This window comes from Pseudopipra pipra, chromosome W (genome assembly GCF_036250125.1).
Source record: "Pseudopipra pipra isolate bDixPip1 chromosome W, bDixPip1.hap1, whole genome shotgun sequence".
NCBI classification, from domain to species: Eukaryota; Metazoa; Chordata; class Aves; order Passeriformes; family Pipridae; genus Pseudopipra; species Pseudopipra pipra.
In genome coordinates this window covers 31959482-31978229 of record NC_087580.1, presented here as the reverse complement: position 1 = coordinate 31978229, position 18748 = coordinate 31959482, and the positions used below count along the sequence as shown (strand labels likewise).

At 52.0% G+C, this 18748-nt stretch overlaps 1 protein-coding gene and 1 pseudogene across 1 annotated transcript; both read left to right on the top strand.

Annotated features, from left to right (window-relative positions):
• Positions 1-18748, top strand: part of LOC135405249 (zinc finger protein 91-like) — a 360615-nt pseudogene that overhangs the window by 190976 nt on the left and 150891 nt on the right.
• On the top strand, positions 8211-9458 carry LOC135405399 (olfactory receptor 14J1-like). The gene has a single exon (XM_064640094.1). The coding sequence runs from the start codon at positions 8264-8266 to the stop codon at positions 9236-9238; it is 975 nt and encodes a 324-aa protein (XP_064496164.1). The 5' UTR covers positions 8211-8263; the 3' UTR covers positions 9239-9458.

Here is an 18748-nt window from a genome sequence, read left to right as displayed (position 1 = left end):
AGCTCAGCAGCACAGCAACAGCCCCAGGCATTTCATGACCCTCAGGGGGGTTTGATGTTGTTTACATGAGACTCAGTCCCTGAGAGGAAGTTCAAACAACTTTTCAACAAGTCAAAGTGAGATGGAAACACTGAAGTTTCTTGTAGTGCTAATGAGTCTCATTGAGAGACACAACTGAGAAAGTGTCCCCAGGTTCCAGTTAGAGCAGAAATCTGCAGACAGTGATGACAAGGATGGACAAGCAAGGGAAAGGTGGCTCTGATGCTGAATAAACCTTGACTTGCTTTCTTAATCCAATGGGCTAAACCCTGACCCCCAGCTCCTGGGAAGGCAGATCCTGTCCCTGCCTCATTCCTCAGGGCTCTTCCTGGGGCACTGGGATGTGGGATGTGCAATGCCAAGGGCAGGACCATGGGATGGCACCTGCCAGGCTGCTGAGCAGGGACAAGGAGGCCATGAGGCCCCAGGGCTGCAAGGGGCACTCCCCTCCTCCTGGCCTCAGGGGCACAGACAGCAGCCATGGCCAAAGGCCTGCAGAAGGTGGCTCTGTCAGGGCCTTTCAGCTTCTCCCCATCCCTGTCTCCTCTCCAGCCCAGGCTGTCCTACGGTGTCCATGCCCTGCCCCTTTCCCTGCAGGCTGTCGTCATCCCCCCGGCTGCCCCACCTGGCTGGCACCTTCCTGCACTGACATCTCTGCGTCCTCCCTGGCTCTTCCTGCACACACAAAGCCTTGGGCTCATCCAGACTCCTGGGTGACGTGTTCCAGCCCAGTGTTTTCCATGGAGTGAAATTCCTTTTTCCTCACGTCCACTCGGGACCTCCCCAGCTGCACTTGGCATTAATTTTTTCTTTCTCATGCTCTTTTCTGCTATGACAAAAGGATCCACCATCTCTAAATCCTCCCTTCAAGCCCTCTCAGGGCTATCCTGTGCTGTCCTCAGTCTCCACACCATTGAGGCCACAGCTCCTTAGCCCCTCTTTAGTGCTCATGTGCTTGAGACCTTTAAAGCCCATCTTGGGAGATCTCTGGGCACTCATTGATGTTTTTGCAGATGAAAATATCATGCTCAAAGCCTAAGTAAATCACAGTTGCCATGACAACCAGCATGCATTCCCACTGCTATGGTCAGTTACCATGGCAAATAGAATACATTCTCATTGCCACAGTCAGTCACCATGGCTGCCATAATACATTGTCATTGCTATGGTCGGTTACCATGGCAACCATAATTGCTACAGTCATTTACTGTGGCAAAGAGCATACTTCTCACTGCTATGGTCAGTTACCATGGCAAACAGCATATATTCTCATTGCCAGAGTCAGTTACCAGAGCAACCATCACACATTCCCATTCCTACAGTCAGTTACCGTGGCAACGATCATACATTCCCACTGGTATGGTTGGTTACCATGGGAACCAGCATACAGTCTCATTGCCATGGTCAGTTACCACGGCAACCATCATACATTGCCATTGGTACAGTCAGTTACCGTGGCAACTATCATACATTCCCGTTTCTATGGTCAGTTACTACAGCAACCATCATACTTCACACTGGTACAATCGATTACCATGGCAACCGTCCCACATTCCCGTTCCTACAGTCAGTTACCATGGCAAATATCACACATTCCCATTGCTACACACAGGTACCATGGCAACCATCACACATTCCTATTGCTATGCTCGGTTACCATGGTAACCATCATACATTCTCGTTGCTATGGTCAGTTACCATGGCAACCATCATACATTCCCATTCCTACAGTCAGTTACCATAGCAAACATCATACATTGCCATTTCTATGGTCAGTTACCCTGGCACCCATCATACAGTCCCGCTGCTACTGTCATTTACCATGGCAACCATCATACAGTCGTGTTGCTACGGTCGGTCACTATGGCAACCAGCACACAATCCAATTGCTACGGTCGGTTACCATGGAAACCATCATACATTCCCATTCCTACAGTCAGTTACCAAGGCAATCATTGTAAAGTCCCATTGCTATGGTCAGTTACCAAGGCAATCATCATACATTCCTGTTGCTACGGTCAGTTACCATGGAAACCACCATACATTCCCACTGTTACGGTCGGTTACTGTGGCAACCATCCCACATCCCCATTGCTGTGGTCGGTTACCATGGCAACCATCATAAGGCCCAATGCTACAATCAGTTACCATGGCAACCATCATACAGCAGCATTGCTACAATCAGTTAGCATGGCAAACATCTGAAATCCAGTTTCTATGGTCAGTTACCATGGCAACCATCATACATTCCCGTTCCTACTGCCAGTTACCATGGCAACATCATACATTCCCATTGCAACAGTCGGTTACCGTGGCAACCACCATTCATTCCCATTCCTATGGTCAGTTACCATGGCAATCATCATAGCTCCCACTGCTGCGGTCAGTTACTGTGGCAACCAGCATACATTCCCATTCCCATGGTCAGTTACTATAGGAACCACCATACATTCCCATTGCTACAGCAGGTTACCATGGCAACCATCATATATAAGCATTGCTATGTTCGGTTACCATGGCAACCATCATACAGTCACTTTGCTATGGTCATTTACCATGGCAACTAACATACATTCTCGTTGCTATGGTCAGTTACCATGGTAACCAACATACTTTCCACTGGTACAGTCCGTTACCTTGGCAACCGGCATACTCTGTCGTTTCTATGGTCAGTTACCATGGCAACCATCATATATAAGCATTGCTATGTTCGGTTACCATGGCAACCATCATACAGTCACTTTGCTATGGTCATTTACCATGGCAACTAACATACATTCTCGTTGCTATGGTTAGTTACCATGGTAACCAACATACTTTCCACTGGTACAGTCCGTTACCTTGGCAACCGGCATACTCTGTCGTTTCTATGGTCAGTTACCATGGCAACCATCATTCATTCCCATTGCTACAGTCAGTTACCATGGCAAACATCATACTTCCCACTGCTATGGTCAGATACCATGGCAACCATCTTACATTCCCATTGCTATGGTCTGTTACCATGGCAACCATAATTCATTCCAGTTGCTAGGGTCAGTTACCACGGCAAACATCACACATTCCCCTTGCTACAGTCAGTTACCATGGCAACCATCATGCCTCCAGTTGCTACAGTCAGTTACCATGGCAACCATCACACAGTTCCATTGCTTTGGTCTGTTACCATGGCAACCATCACACATTCCAGTTGCTAAGGTCAGTTACCATGGCAACCATCATACATTCTTATTGCTATGGTTGGTTACCATGGCAACCAGCATGCATTTCCATTGCTACGGTCACTTACCACAGGAACCATAATACTTCCCGCAGGTACAGTCAGTTACCATGGCAACCATCATACAGTCTTATTGCTATGGTCAGTTACCATGGCAAGCATCACACATTTCCCACTGCAAAGGTCAGTTACCATGGAAACCATCATGCAGTCCCATTGCTATGGTCAGTTACTATGGCAACCATCATAGATTCCTGTTGCTACGATCGGTTACCATGGCAACCATCATACACTCCCATTGCTATGGCTGGTTACCATGGCAATGAGCATACATTTTTCTTTCTACAGTAACTTACCATGGCAACCATCATGCATTCTTACTGCTATGGTCGGTTACCATGGCAACCAGCATACATTCCCGTTTCTACAGTCAGTTACCATGGTAACCATCATACTTCCCACTGCTACGGTCATTTACCATTGTAACCATCACACATTCCGGCTTCTATGGTCGGTTACTATGATAACCATCATACATTCAAATTGCTACGGTCAGTTACCATGGCAACCATCATATTTTTCCTTTGGTACAATCTGTTACCATGGCAACCATCATACATTGTCATTGCTATGGTTGGTTACCATGGCAACCATGACACATTCCCGTTGCTATGGTTGGTTACCATGGCAAGCATCAATCATTCCCGTTGCTACAATCACCATGGCAAACATCACACATTCCCATTGTTACGGTTTGTTACCATGGCAACCATCATAGATTCGCATTGCTATGCTCGATTACCATGGCAACCATCACAAAGTCACATTCCTATGGTTGGTTACCGTGGTAACAAGGATACATTCCTGTTGCTACAGTCAGTTACCATGGAAGCCAGCATACATTCCAATTGCTACAGTCAGTTACAACAGGAACCATCATACTTCCCACTGGTACAGTCGGTTATCATGGCAACCATCATACATTCTCATTGATACTATCAGTTACCGTGGGAATCATCATAACTCTCACTGGTACAGTCAAATACCATGGCAACAATCATACATTGCTGTTTCCATGGTCAGTTACCATGGCAACCATCATACATTCCCATTACTATGGTCGGTTACCATAGCAACCAGCATACATTTCTGTTGTTACACTCAGTTACCATGGCAACCATCAGACATTTCCACTGCTATGGGCAGTTAACATGGCAACCAGCATACATTCCCATTTCTACAGTCAGTTACTATGGTAACCTCTTGATTCTTCTTGGTCAGAAGCAGATGCAGATGAGCCTCCCTGTCTTCCACCAACCTGGCAGCTCTGCTCTAAAGGCCTGTGTCCCAAGGGGTGTCTTCACCAAGACCCTGCACAAACGTCTGGGACTCTTTGCATCCTGTCGTGGTGCCTTTCCAGTGAATTCCAGGCTTATCAAAGCAAACTTGAATGGGCTCTTTGTCTCACTCCACAAGGTCACCCAAACCAGTCTCTCCTCTCACCCTCACCCACAAAAGTTCACCCAAGTTGTTCATCCCCTAGAGCAGCTCCACAGGTCCCAGAAGCTCCTTCCCACTGAGGACACTTCTCTCCTGCTCTTTCTTTCCTGGGTCTCCTTGGCCTTCTCTCCCAACCCATCACAGCCCTGCAACCCGGGAACTGTCTCAGCAGGCCTGGGCTGTTATTGCCTGCAAGTGGAATGAAGAGAGACTTGGGGCTGCAGCTCCTCCTGCCTGTGCCCCACACGCCGGGCATTGGGGCCTGTCTGGCTGCAGCCCCTCAGCGGGGGCACCAGGGGTAAGAACAGACTTGCAGTGGGGAAAGCTGCTCTGAAAGCCCCGAGAGCTGGGGTGTGCAGAGGCTTTGCTGACAATGGCCTTGGGGGTGGACGTGCTGGCACTCAGGCCCAGGGGGAAAATCACAGGCCTGATCCCTGAGGAGATCAGCACATGCTGCTGAAATGCTGGGGGAGAGAAGAGCCAGCAGAGGGAGGAAACAAGTGTGGACAGCCTGGGCTGATGTGCTTTGTACTTGTGCCTGGCCCGGCCTTGGCTGGGCAGAGAAGGGACAGCCTTTGTGTCCCTGCAGGGCTGGGATTCACTCCCTGCCCCAAAGGCCCCCAATGTGTCTGAGAAGCCCTGGGTGGTGCCTGTCACACAACTGCTGGGAATGGGGACGGGGTCCCTGCACAGGCCCTGTGCTGTCCATGGCAGCTGCTGCACTTGTGCTGCAGAGCCCTGGCACCTCCCCTGGCACTACAGGCCCCTCTTTGGCTGTTCAATCTAGGCTCTGCTGCCCTCAATTAGGTTCAGCAGTGAAGGGATGTCCAGGAGACAACTGCCACTGTACTCCGAGGACATGTAGAAAATACCCTGCTAAAGAACAGGAGAGAGACCTCTCTCCCTGTGCCACCTGACTCCATTTGGTCACCTGAACACCTCTAGGGGCTGCCCTGGACAGAAGGAACAGTGACAGGTTCCCCTGTCCTACATGTGGGCACCTTCTGCCACTGAAGTTGGCCAAAGCAATGTCCCAGCAGCCTCCAAGAAGATCCCACAGCTGCTGCCCTGTCCCTAGGAACTGCTGCATTGGAGACTGCAGTTCCCAGCAGGAATCTCAGTCACCTCTGGCCCCTCAGAAGGAACCAGGGGTTTGTGTCCCAGCAGGTCACTCCTGGCTTTGGTCTTCCTTCATTGCCATGGGAGCTGGGACAAGGAGTCACCTGCAGGGGCCTGTTTTGGGCCCACTGAAGTGGGGCAGGAGGAATCCCAGCCCATGGGGGTTGTGGAGGGAGCTGAGTGTCCTTCTGGCCCCAGGTCTGCAGAGCCACAAGGAGACACTTCTGTTGACTCAGCTGAGTCCCTTCCTTCAGTGCAGGTGAAGGAGATCCCTCCTGGGCACTGTCTGGGTTTCCTGTCTAATGATGGGACATGAAAAGGGGACTCTTGAACTCTGTGTGTGTTTGGAGAAATGACAGTGCTGAAAGAAGTGTGTGTGCCCAAGTGAGAGAAGGCACATCATTATTTCCTTCAGCTGTGTGCCAGCAGGTTCCCCTGGAGCCCCAGGGACAGCTGGAGGGAGCCCAGAGGGGCAGAGCAAGGGCTGCCTGGGGCTGTTGCTGTGCTGCTGAGCTGGGCCAGGCTCCTGGCACACAGGGAGCTCCTGGCAAGCAAGAAGAGCTTCAAAGAGACAGCTCTGCTGGTGAGCAGCTCCTCTGCACAGCCCAGCAGGGCTGAGGGCACTGCCTGCAGCACCCAGGGCACAGGAGAGAAGGCAGAGAGATGAGAGGCAGCCTGGGCTGGGAGGTGACTGAGCTCTCACTACAGGAGAAACCTTCCCAGCATTTGAATGAAGATTTCTCTGGTTGTAGGAAAGTTCAACCTACCTTCCTGGAGGCATCTCCTAAAGCTGCCACATCCCACAGCTTCTAGGATCTTTCAGCAGGACTCTCCCAGTTGCTGCAGTGCAGGGGAAGTGGCCATATGGCAGAGCAGGGCAGGAGCTGCAGGCAGCAAGGGCAGAGAGGAGAAGGGAGCAGGAGGTTCAAGGGATCCTGGGCTGGGAGGACAGGGCAGAGCTGCTCAGGGCAGGAACCTTGCCAGCCCTTTGCCACGGTCAGGCTGTGGCTGCAGAGCAGTGCAGGTGAGTTCCTGCAAGTGCCTCTCCCAGCTGCCAAATGGCAGCAGTGGCAGGAGCTGTCAGGATGGCTCTGCTGGATTTGCTGGGGTGCAGCAGGAGAAGCTGCTGCAGAGCAGGACTTGCTGCTGCCCCATCAGAGGCCCAGGGCCAGAAGGTTCCCTGTGCCAGGGCTGGCTGTGGGGTGGGAAGGTGGGGGTGCAGCCAGGGGTGCCCAGGGCTGTGGTGCAGAGCAGGGTCCTGCCCCCAGGGCTCTGTGTGCTGGGGCAGGGACTCTGCTGCCTGCCAGGGTCAGCTCTCAGCCCGGCCAAGGAGCTGCCACGGGGCTGGGGGAGAAGGGCTGTGGGGAAGGAACAACTCCTGGGAGGGCAGAGCAGAGCAGAGTCCTTCTGATCTCCAAAGTGTGCTGCAGGGATGAGGGCTGGTCACAGCTCCAGATCTAAGCAGGAAATTTCCCAGAAGGTATTTGCAAGAGGCACAGACAGACAGGGGGTATTAAAGAGAAGGAACCAGTTCTTTCAGTGTTATACTCTGAGTTTTCTGGGTGCTGACTGTGACAGAGAAATCAATCTCTGAGCACAGGAGGAGACACTGAAACTTGAACTCTGTTAGATTAGAGGGGATTGAACCTGAGAGTATCAGACATCAAAACTGTCTAATAGATGCATCAGTGTCACTTTTCCAGCCTCCTCAGGGTTGCTCTGACATTGCCATCAGAGCCTGCCCAGCCAGAGATGCCCCTGGGCAGTGCCCTGTGCTGCTGGGAGGGCTCTGCAGGGCAGAGCTGAGCCCCCAGGGCTGGGCTGGGCTCTGGCAGCACTGCCAGGGCCCAGCCCTGGGCCCAGGGAAGCAGCTGCTGGCAGGGACAGCTCCAGGCAGCAGAGCCCTGGGCAGGGAGTGGGGGGCAAGTGCTCCCAAGGCCTGGGAGCGGGGGCATTCAGGCAGCTCTGGGGCCCTTCCCTGCAGCTCTGCTGGGCACTGTGTGCTGGGCCATAGCAATGAGGATTCCTGCAATGGAAAAGAACCTTCCTCAGGTGTGATGGTAAAAATAAAAGCACAGGTACAATTATTCTAACTTCAGACTAAGCTTCTTCTCTGCAGCCCCAGTTCTTCTGAGTTATGAGTGTAGAGGTGGAACTTCTGTATTCAAGGTCTTTTACATCTGATAGTCCTTGTGTGTGAGAGCGCTCTACCAAAAAATTCCATGTCCCCCTGGAGCAGAGCAAACCTGACTCCTTGGCAGTGCATTTGGTGACATTTGACACATCGATTTATTTTAGAAAGGGAGTGGCTTTTTCACAGAGCTCCGTCTTAACTGTTCCCTGTCCTTTCCTTTTTTGAACAGACCCTGTGCTAAGGAACAGCAAATGTCCAACAGCAGCTCCCTCACCCAGTTCCTCCTCCTGGCGTTTGCAGACAGGCGGGAGCTGCAGCTCCTGCACTTCTGGCTCTTCCTGGCCATCTCCCTGGCTGCCCTCCTGGCCAACGGCCTCATCCTCAGCGCCGTAGCCTGTGACCACCACCTGCACACCCCCATGGGCTTCTTCCTGCTCAACCTCTCCCTCACAGACCTGGGCTGCATCTGCACCACTGTCCCCAAAGCCATGCACAATTCCCTCTGGGACACCAAAACCATCTCCTACATGGGATGTGCTGCACAGCTCTTTTTCTTTTTCCTCTTCATCTTAGCTGAGTATTATCTCCTCACCATCATGTGCTACGACCGCTACGTTGCCATCTGCAAACCCCTGCACTACGGGACCCTCCTGGGCAGCAGAGCTTGTGCCCACATGGCAGCAGCTGCCTGGGCCACTGGCTTTCTCAATTCTCTGCTGCACACAGCCAGTACATTTTCCCTGCCCCTGTGCCAGGGCAATGCCCTGGGCCAGTTCTTCTGTGAACTCCCACACATCCTCAAGCTCTCCTGCTCACACTCAGGCTACCTCAGGGAACTTGGGCTCATTGGGGTTACTGCCAGTTTATCATTTAGTTGTTTCATTTTCATTGTTTTCTCCTATGTGCAGATCTTCAGGGCTGTGCTGAGGATCCCCTCTCAGCAGGGAAGGCACAAAGCCTTTTCCACGTGCCTTCCTCACCTGGCTGTGGTCTCCCTGTTCCTCAGTACTGCCACATTTGCCTACCTGAAGCCCCCCTCCATCTCCTCCCCATCCCTGGATCTCATGGTGTCAGTTCTGTACTCAGTGGTTCCTCCAGCACTGAACCCCCTCATCTACAGCCTGAGGAACCAGGAGCTCAGGGATGCCATAAGGAAAATGATGACTACATGTTTTTTGAGAAGCAATAAAGTCTATCTTTTCTTCTGCAGAACACTCCTTGTATAACTCATTTTTGGCCCAGCCTGCCTTCTAAAGCTTTTAATAGTGGTTGCGGTGGGGATTTTCCTGTTTTTTTACTTCTGTTCATGTCATTAACACTGAAATTTTATTCTTCATCCCATATAGAATTCACTGTCTATCTCTTTTTTCTTTTTGACCCACAAAATATACAAATCAGGAATCATGCTTTGTGTGCATTTAAACAAAATAAAAGTTTGTGCAGAAAGATATTTGTCAAACATCCTCCCTGTGTTAGTTTGTACATGAGGAATCACAATCTCTGAGTGTAAGAAAGGACACAAATGCTTTTTTCCAGATTCTTCCTCAAGACTTCGCCTGAAGCTGGAGGACATTTCCATGTTTGCAGATCTGGAGGGGAAAAGAGTCCCAGCACTGCCAGGGAGCACCAGAACTGGGTCTGTTCAGAGCTGTTCTCTTTGCACTCCCACCCTCTTCTTTCCTGTCCGTGCCCAAGGCCTGAGTGCTCTGGCAGCTCAGTCACTGTCCTGCTGTGGGTCAGCCCTGTGAGCACAGGCAGGGACAGGCCCTGGGCACTGCTGGGACAGGGCTGAGCTCCACAACAGCAGTTCCAGCAGCAAAGGGGTTCCCCTCCAGGCACTTCCTGAGGGCTGAGGTCTTTTCCCAACACTGGTATCGAGAAGAAGTCCCTGGATTCCTTTTGTTCCATGAGGTTCCCCAGTGTCACAATGGCCTCTTGATTCCATGAAATTCCACTGTGGCCCAGGGTTTCTTTGTTTCCAAGAGGCCCTGCAGTGCCACAATGGCCTGATTCCATGGGTTTCCGCAGTGTCACAATGGCCCCTTTATTTCAAATGGTTGCCCACTGTCTCTGGGTTCCTTTGGCTCCATGGGGCCCTGGAGTGTCCCAGTGGCCTCTTGATTCCATGGGTTTCCCCAGTGTCACAATGGCCCCATAATTCCATGAGGTTCTGCAGTTTCACAGTGGCTCCTTGATTCCATGAGGTTGCACCGTGTTATCACAAAGCTGAGCCCATCCTGATGAAAGTTCTGAGGAGGTTAGGAGGAACTGGGACAAAAGGGAAGGAAAATTGGGGAAGGAAAGAGGGGCTTGATCAACAGAGAGGAAGGATTTTGTTGAGGTAAAACCAGGTTCAGGTAATGCTGAGGGTGCTGAAACACTGATTGTGCAAATACTCCTGGTAGGCCTTTACTCTCTTTGTAACCTGAAGCCCCAAAACTACCTAAAAGTGCTACCCCTCCCATGGAAAGGAATCCACTGCTCTAATTTCAAGCCAGAAAAAGCCCAAACCAAGAACTCCAGACTCTTATTTGTACTCCAGTGCCCATCCCATTCCCAAACCTGTATTACCAGTATGAAAAGCCAAGCTTTAATCCTGATCCAGCCCAAAAAGCTCTTCCCCTAATCATGAACTGCCAGCAGAACAACAAACCTCCCAAAGTTCTGCCTAATCCCCACCCTGAGCTCCAAACCCCAAACCCTGACCATTCAGCACCCCTACAGCCCTTGGGAGCAGGGCAAGGACCTGGAGGGCCCAGAGCAGGTCCAGGGGGTTGGCAGAGGAATGGGAGGTGACCTGGATCTGCTCAGCTCTGCAGTGACCCCCAGGAGAAGGGCCTGGGCTCTGGGAGGGATGTCCTGTGGCACAGGGGCTCAGGATCCAAGTTCAGAAGGCCAAGTGCACATGGCAACAGCCAGAGCTGGTGCAGAGACATCAGGGAGGGTCTAGAAATGCTGCTGGGAGGGGGTGGGAAAGCAGGAGGGGTGTGTGCAGCCTGCAAGGCCAGAGCAGCAGCAGGGCCAGGGCAGGACAGCCTGCAGGAGAGATGGCCAAGGGCTCTGGCAGGGCTGCAAGGCCCAAAGGCACCCAGGCCTTTGTCCCCTTGCCTCTGGCAGCTGCCTCTGCCACTCAGGCCACCACAACCAACTTGCCTGGCAGGTTCTGCACTTGGTTTCTGCCTCGCCCCTCCCTCAGGAGCCTGGCAGGGGTTGCCCAGTTTTGGGCCTTTGTTGTTCCTCCCCCTCCCATCCCAGTGCCCCCCAAACAGCCCTGAGCCAGCCGGGAGGGACAGGATCTGCTGGGCCAGGGCCTGGGGCTCAGGCCTTGGCCTTTGTGCTCCACAAAACCAAGGCAGGCTTTGCTCAGCATTGCAGGGGCCTGCCCAGAGCCTTTGTCTGCCTGCACTCCTGGCCTCCAAGGAGCTGCTCCAAGGAGTCCCTGGGGAGGCTTTGGCAGTGCCTGCCCTCAGTGGGGCCCAGCAATGCTTCAAGGCACTTGGACTTTGGCTTCTGACTTCTTCAGCAGCTGCTTCAATCTTCTCTCAGTACCTCAGGATCATGGGCTGGGCTGCAAACACACCGTGGGGCTCATTAAAATGCAGAAATCCCTCAGGATCTCTTTGTCTTCCTTTAATTGTCTTCAAGGCAATTTCAAAACAAGTCTTCAGAATTTGTACTTTTTTTTGAAATCAAAGAATGGATATATTTTAGTTCAGAGGAGAGGTGATAGAGGTGTTCTCCAAGTGATCTTGATGCTGAGTGTCTCCTCAGGAGATCCACACTGACCCTGGATGATCAACCTTGCTCCTCACCCCCCAACCTCACCAGTTCTGACATGGCCCATCTTGGACTGACAGCTGATGCAGCTCCAAACACACTGTGGGACCCATTAAAACACTGAAAAACAAATTATTTTTCTTTCTTTAGTTGTCTTCAAGACGTCAACAACTAATGGGAGTTGTTTTGTAGTTTAGCTATAGAGAACAATTTTAAAGTGGACGTCACAAAAAATATATATTTTTTGATGAAAGAGAATGAGTTACACAGAGCCTTGGGATGCAAGATGATCAGGGTGCAAAGGATTTGGACACAAAGATAAGGGGGCAAAAGAGTTTAGTAGCATTTAATTACTGACCACTTTTACAGTTATCAAGTGATTCAATAGCATTTGCCACAATTTTAACAATGACTGAATTATAGATTCCCAAGAAAAACATTCACCCCACAGTCAATTCACACCCACACCCAGGCAGAGATGTGTGGACACATCAATAGCTGGCTGTGTAAAGGTCCCTCTCCCAAATTCTCCTTGTTGTCAGGGAAACACTCCCCCAAATCCCTTTGTGTTTGCCAACAGACAAGGGTCACAGCTGGAGGAGTGTTTGTTGAGGGGGATCAGAATTGTCCTGGGCACCAGCGCCGGTCTTTGGAGTGTTGCAAACTGGAGGGTTCCCGAGCTGGGAGAGGCTGCCAGAGGTGTCCCACTGAGAGGGAGGTGCTGGGGAGCTGCCAGGGCCTCCCTCAGCACTGCTGGGTGTGGGTTCACAAGGGGACTGGCTTTAGTGATCTGCTGAATTTCCATCCTGGTGTCAGGAATGACTGGAGTTTCCAAACTATTTGGGAATTGTATCCAAACTGTTCAATTTGGGTCACGATTCAGGCAGGGAATATTCCAAGGCTTTCATGGGATGACTGATTATCCTGTGTTCCCCAGCTGTTCCACTCTGGATTGTTCCCACCTGTATCATCCAGGAGCACCTGGTCCAGCCCAGGGACACTTCACCACACCCCTGGTCTAGTCCAGGGGCTCTTCATCTGGTTTGGTCAAGGCTTGTCAGGAGCTCCTGAGATCATACATATAAGAAGGATGGGGACAGACTTAGTTGTAATAAGACAAGTGATAATGGTTTTCAGCTAAAAAAGAGCAGATTTGAACTAGATATGAGGAAGAACTTTTTTACACTGAAGGTGATGAAACACTGACACAGGTCACCCGGAGAGGTGATAGAAGTCCCACCCTTGGAAACACTTAAGGCCAGGTTAGAAAGGGCTGTGAGCAACCTAATCTAGATGAATGTGTCCCTGTTCTAACTATTTAGGATTCTATGGTTCTTTCTTATCCTACAGAGCCAAGGCTGACAAGGATCCCACAGGTTTCAGATCCAGCTGAGCATCCCCTTTGATGGCCCAGCTGGCAGCTCTGCTAAAAAGCTGCTGCAAAGAACCTCCAGACCTAAAGGAGCTTTTGTGCTGGGCTGAGCTGTGGCTCTCAGGGCTGGGGGTTGGCTTTTGGCTGCCAGGTGCCCACCAAGGCTCTCTCACTCCTCCTTCTTCTCCACTCCCTTTGGTGCCTGCAGGGTTGTTTCTCCCCCATTTCTCTCACTCTTCTCTGGGTTACAGCACCCTGGATTTTATCCTTTTTCCATAGGGTTATCACAGAGGTGCCTCTGGAACTGATTTTTGGCTCAGCTTTGGGCACTGGCTGGTCCATTTTGGAGCCACCTGAAACTGGCTCTCTCTGACACAGAGTCAGCTCTTGATCTCCTCTTCCCTAAGGGGAACCTGCAGCCCCCTCCCTACTACCAAACCTGATCCACAGGGTCATTCAAGTGCCCAGGAATAGAGGAGGTCATTGAGCCCATTATTCCTCAGGCTGGTCAAACAAGACTTTGTCCTCTTCCTGTCCCTGACTGCAGGTTCTTTGTGTCAGAGCAGAGCTGTGCTGGACCTCAGCCGTGCTTTGCTCCAGAGCCTGCTGGGGTGGGGGCAGATGGCAATGGAAGAGTTGGGTTGGACTGGATGATCCTTGTGGGTCCCTTCCACCTCAGCATATTCTGTCATTCTGTGTTTGTTTGGGTTTGGTTTGGTTGTGTTTGGTCTTTTTCCCTCCTTTTGATTTTCCTTTCCTCTGACCCATGAGTTTTTTCTTCATTGTCTTGGGCCTTGCTGGGCACCTGATGGCAGGACAAGTTTCTCCAACTCAGTCATCTTGACCACATTTTTTGTACAAGTCACCATTAACTAGACGAGGTTTCTCACAGACTCGCTGCAACTTGGCCTCATCCACAAAGGAGTGGAAAGTGCATTTCATCCCATCACCCAGAGACATAATAGAGATGTTCCATAGGAATGGTCAAGGGCTGGTCCCTGATGGATGTCACCTGGGAATTGCTGCCAAGATGAATTTGTGCCATGATTTTTGACCCTCATCAGTCATTCAGCTTCCCACTCAACACATGTTTCCCTTGTCCAGTCCAGCTGTCACCAGTCTGGCTCTAAGGAGACCACAGGAGACCATGTCAAAGGCCTTGAAACAGTCTGGGCACACAACATCCCCTTCTATTCCCTCCCACAGGGGTTCTGCAATCCCTACCTTGTCCTTCCCATGCCTGGCAATGACTGCAGGAGGACTTGCCCTATCCCCTTCCCTGCTGAGCCTGAGCAGTCTGGAACTCTGCCAACCCTCCTTGCTGCCCTGTTTGCAGACTGCTTCCATGTCTGCTTTTGCCAAGGCCTCAGGAAGCTCTGGGCTGGTTCTGGCCTTTCAAAGTGTTTGGGACAGGTCTCCCAGTGACACTGCCCAGACTTCTCAATATCCCTGACACCAAAACCTTTTCAATGTCCCATAGTTTCAGTTTAGTGTACAGGACACAACACGTATTCTCATGGTTATTCAGGAGAAAACTAGAAGTGGTTTCATTAGAGAGGTCAACTGGTGGAGCAGCCCAGTCTGGTCTGGCCCCACAGCAGTGCCTAGCCCAGGGTGCTGCAGAGCTCTGGGCACTCCCCACACAGCCCCAGCCCCTCTGAAGGGCACAGCAGCTCCTGGGGCACAGAGAGGAGTCTCAGCATCCCCATCAGCTCAGGGGCTGGACACTCAGCATGGCAGGAGGAAATGGAGGTCATGGAAACTGCAGGAGCTCTGGTGTCACCTCCAGGAGATGCCCAGCACAGCCTGACTGTGCCCCTCAGTGCCAGCCCCTCTGCCCAGCCCAGCCCAGAGTCCTGGCCCAGGGACAGAGCAGCCTGTCCCCAGGGGGGGCTGCAGAGAGAGGTGTCTCTGTGTCAGGGATTCCTCTCTGCAGGCCCAGAAATGCTGCCTTGCTCTTCTCCAGGGACATCCCTTTGCCCAGGTCAGTGTGTCCAGGCTGCCTTGGCCAGTTGCAGATCCCAGCCTGGGATCCCTGCAGGGCCCTGAGCTGGAGGTGCTGCTCTGCACAGGGAGGGGCTGTGGCACCCTGGGCTGACCCTGCACTGGCCATGCTGGTCAGGGTGGGGAGCAGACCCAGCAGGATGGGGATCACTCCTCTCCACCCTCTGCCATAGTCCTGGGAGGCTCAGTAGCCAAGAACAAGGCTGGGCAGGACCATGGGCTGTTTCCAATGGCACAAAGAGCAGGGCAGGGCTCCACTCCATGCAGCCTGGGGGCTGGAGAGTTCTTCAGGACACCCTCCTGGAAAGCCCACCCCTGGCTCTGGTACAGCCCCCCCTGAACTGGGGAGGCACAAGGGGAGTTCACTGTGGGTCAGACGAGTCACTGGCCAGAGTCCTTTCTCTGTTCCTGCTGCGGCCCCTGGGGTTGCAGAACTCTCCTTTACCAGTTCACAGGGAGATTTAGGACTTGATCTCTGGTGACTCCACCCTGGGCAGGATTCTGCTCCAGGGCTCCATTCCCTGCTGACTGGATGGGACGGGCTGTCCCTGCAGATCCTCTGTGCTCTCCTGCACTTCCTGAGTTCCTACAGACAAGTCCTCACCTGCCATCAGAGCCCTCACAAGCTGCAGAGCCCCAGGCAGGTGACTTGGAGATCATTTGTCACCTCCATTGGCCATTGGCCACCAACACACAACATCTGACCCAGCCCTCACTCCCTGCAGTCCCAGTGGGTCCCTGACCTCACTGCACTGTCTCCATGGAGAAACAAGCAAAGCAACAAGACTTTGGAGAGTCTGTTCCTTGGACTTCTTCTCCATAGCAGTGTTGGGAAAAGACCTCAGCCCTCAGGAAGTGCCTGGAGGGGAACCCCTTTGCTGCTGGAACTGCTGTTGTGGAGCCCAGCCCTGTCCCAGCAGTGCCCAGGGCCTGTCCCTGCCTGTGCTCACAGGCCTGACCCACAGCAGGACAGTGACTGAGCTGCCAGAGCACTCAGGCCTTGGGCACGGACAGGAAAGGAGAGAGTGGGAGTCCAAAGAGAGCAGCTCTGAACAGACCCAGTTCTGGTGCTCCCTGGCAGTGCTGGGACTCTTTTCCTCTCTACATCTGCAAACATGGAAATGCCCTCCAGCTTCAGGGGAGGTTTTGGAGGAAGAATCTGGAAAAAAAGCATTTGTGTCCTTGCTTACACTCAGAGATTGTGATTCCTCATGTACAAACTAAAACAGGGAGGATGTTTGACAAATACCTTTTTGCACAAACTTTTATTTTGTTTAAATGCACACAAAGCATGATTTCTGATTTGTATATTTTGTGGGTGAAAAAAAGAGGTAGAGAGTGAATTATATGGGATGAAGAATAAAATTTCAGTGTTAATGACATGAACAGAGGGGAAAAAAAGGAAAGCCCCTCCACCCCAAAAACTATCAATAGCTTTAGAAGGCAGGCTGGGCCCAACATGTGTTATACAATGAGTGTTCTGCAGGAGAAAAGATGCAGTTTATTGCTTCTTAAAAAAACATCCAGTCATCATTTTCCTTATGGCTTCCCTGAGCTCCTGGTTCCTGAGGCTGTAGATGAGGGGGTTCAGTGCTGGAGGCACCACCATGTACAGAACTGCCACCATCAGGTCCAGGGATGGGGAGGAGATGGAGGGGGTCTTCAGGTGGGCAAACGTGGCAGTGCTGACAAACAAGGAGACCACAGCCAGGTGAGGGAGGCACGTGGAAAAGGCTTTGTGCCGTCCTTGCTCAGAGGGGATCCTCAGCACAGCCCTGAAGATCTGCACATAGGAGAAAACAATGAAAACAAACCAGCCAAGTTCTAAAGAGAGAGTAAAAGACATAAGTCCAATTTCCCTGAGGTAGCCTGAGTGTGAGCAGGAGAGCTTGAGGATGGCAGGGATTTCACAGAAAAACTGGCCCAGGGCATTGCCCTGGCACAGGGGCAGGGAAAATGTATTGGCTGTGTGCAGCAGAGCAGTGAGAAAGCCAGTGGCCCAGGCAGCTGCTGCCATGTGGGCACAAGCTCTGCTGCCCAGGAGGGTCCCGTAGTGCAGGGGTTTGCAGATGGCAACGTAGCGGTCGTAGCACATGATGGTGAGGAGGAAATACTCTGCTCCAAGAAAGAATATGAGGAGAAAAACCTGTGCAGCACATCCCTTGTATGAGATGGTTGTGGTGTTCCGGAGGAAATTGTGCATGGCTTTGGGGACAGTGGTGCAGATGCAGCCCAGGTCTGTGAGGGAGAGGTTGAGCAGGAAGAAGCCCATGGGGGTGTGCAGGTGGTGGTCACAGGCTACGGCGCTGAGGATGAGGCCGTTGGCCAGGAGGGCAGCCAGGGAGATGGCCAGGAAGAGCCAGAAGTGCAGGAGCTGCAGCTCCCGCCTGTCTGCAAATGCCAGGAGGAGGAACTGGGTGAGGGAGCTACTGTTGGACATTTGCTGCCTTCAGTTATTGTTTTCTGTTGAGGAGAAAAAAGGCAGAACTGAATTAGGCCAGACTCAATCAGCAAAACATCTTGCATGTCTCAAAGCAATTCAACACTCAGGGCCTCTTTTCAGGAAGATCTCTCTGCATCCCTCTCCCTGAGCTCTGGGTTTTGCTGGTTGAAGGGGGCACTGAGAGCAGGGACCCTGGAATGGGCTCCCGACGAATCCTTCTTGCTGGGCAGTGAGAGGCAACCTGGAGCACAGGGTGACCTTCAATTAAATGCACTTGTGATGCATCAAAGTGTTTCCAGAACTGCTGGTCACAGTTTGGCCAAGGGCATAACAGAGGGAGGGGATTTGGGGAACTTGATTTTGTTCCAGTTCCTCTTGCCAGGAGTGAGTTTGGATGGTTGAAATCTCTGACATTTCTAATGTGCTCCAAGGGAAATCTTGTGAGTCCTGAGAGGCAAAGGGGTGGTCTCTTGGTGCAGAGACAAGAGCTGAACATCTTTCCTGTTCACAGCTGCTCCTGGCTGGCAGCTTGGAGCTGAAGGGAGATCACCCTTAAGAATTCCCTTAAAAAAGAAACAAGGCACTTCTGGGAGCAGAGGAATCCCAGTTCAAAAAGGAAATTGAGAGAATCCTTGCCTTTCCTCAGGATGCCTGATTAAGATCTTCTTTTCTCCTTCCAGACTGCCACACAGAGGGACCATTGCAGCTCCCAAGTACAGCAGCCCAGAGCATTTGCATGGATTTAGCACTGAGGAGTTTTCTCCATGGGGATCCTGTGCAGCACAGAGATCCTATGGCAGAGCTGTGCCCTTCTGGAGGGCACCTGCAGCCCTGCAGGACACCCAGGCAAACAGCTGAATCCCCTGAAGGTGCCTGGAGGGCACTTGGGCACTTGGCTCCCACAGACACATCCCCACAGCAGCACCCAAAGGGGTTTTGTCTGGACAGGAATCTGCCACCCCCAACCCCAGAGTGGCTCAGAAAGCCCACTGGTGAGAACAAGGAGAGCCCAGGCAGCAGGGGATGGCAGTGAAATGCCACAGTGCTGCTGCCAAGGGAGGAGGGACACAGAGAGACAGCTGGAAATCAGGGCCTTGTCCTTGCCTGGGCTCTGGCTGCTGCAGGGCAATGCACAGCCCA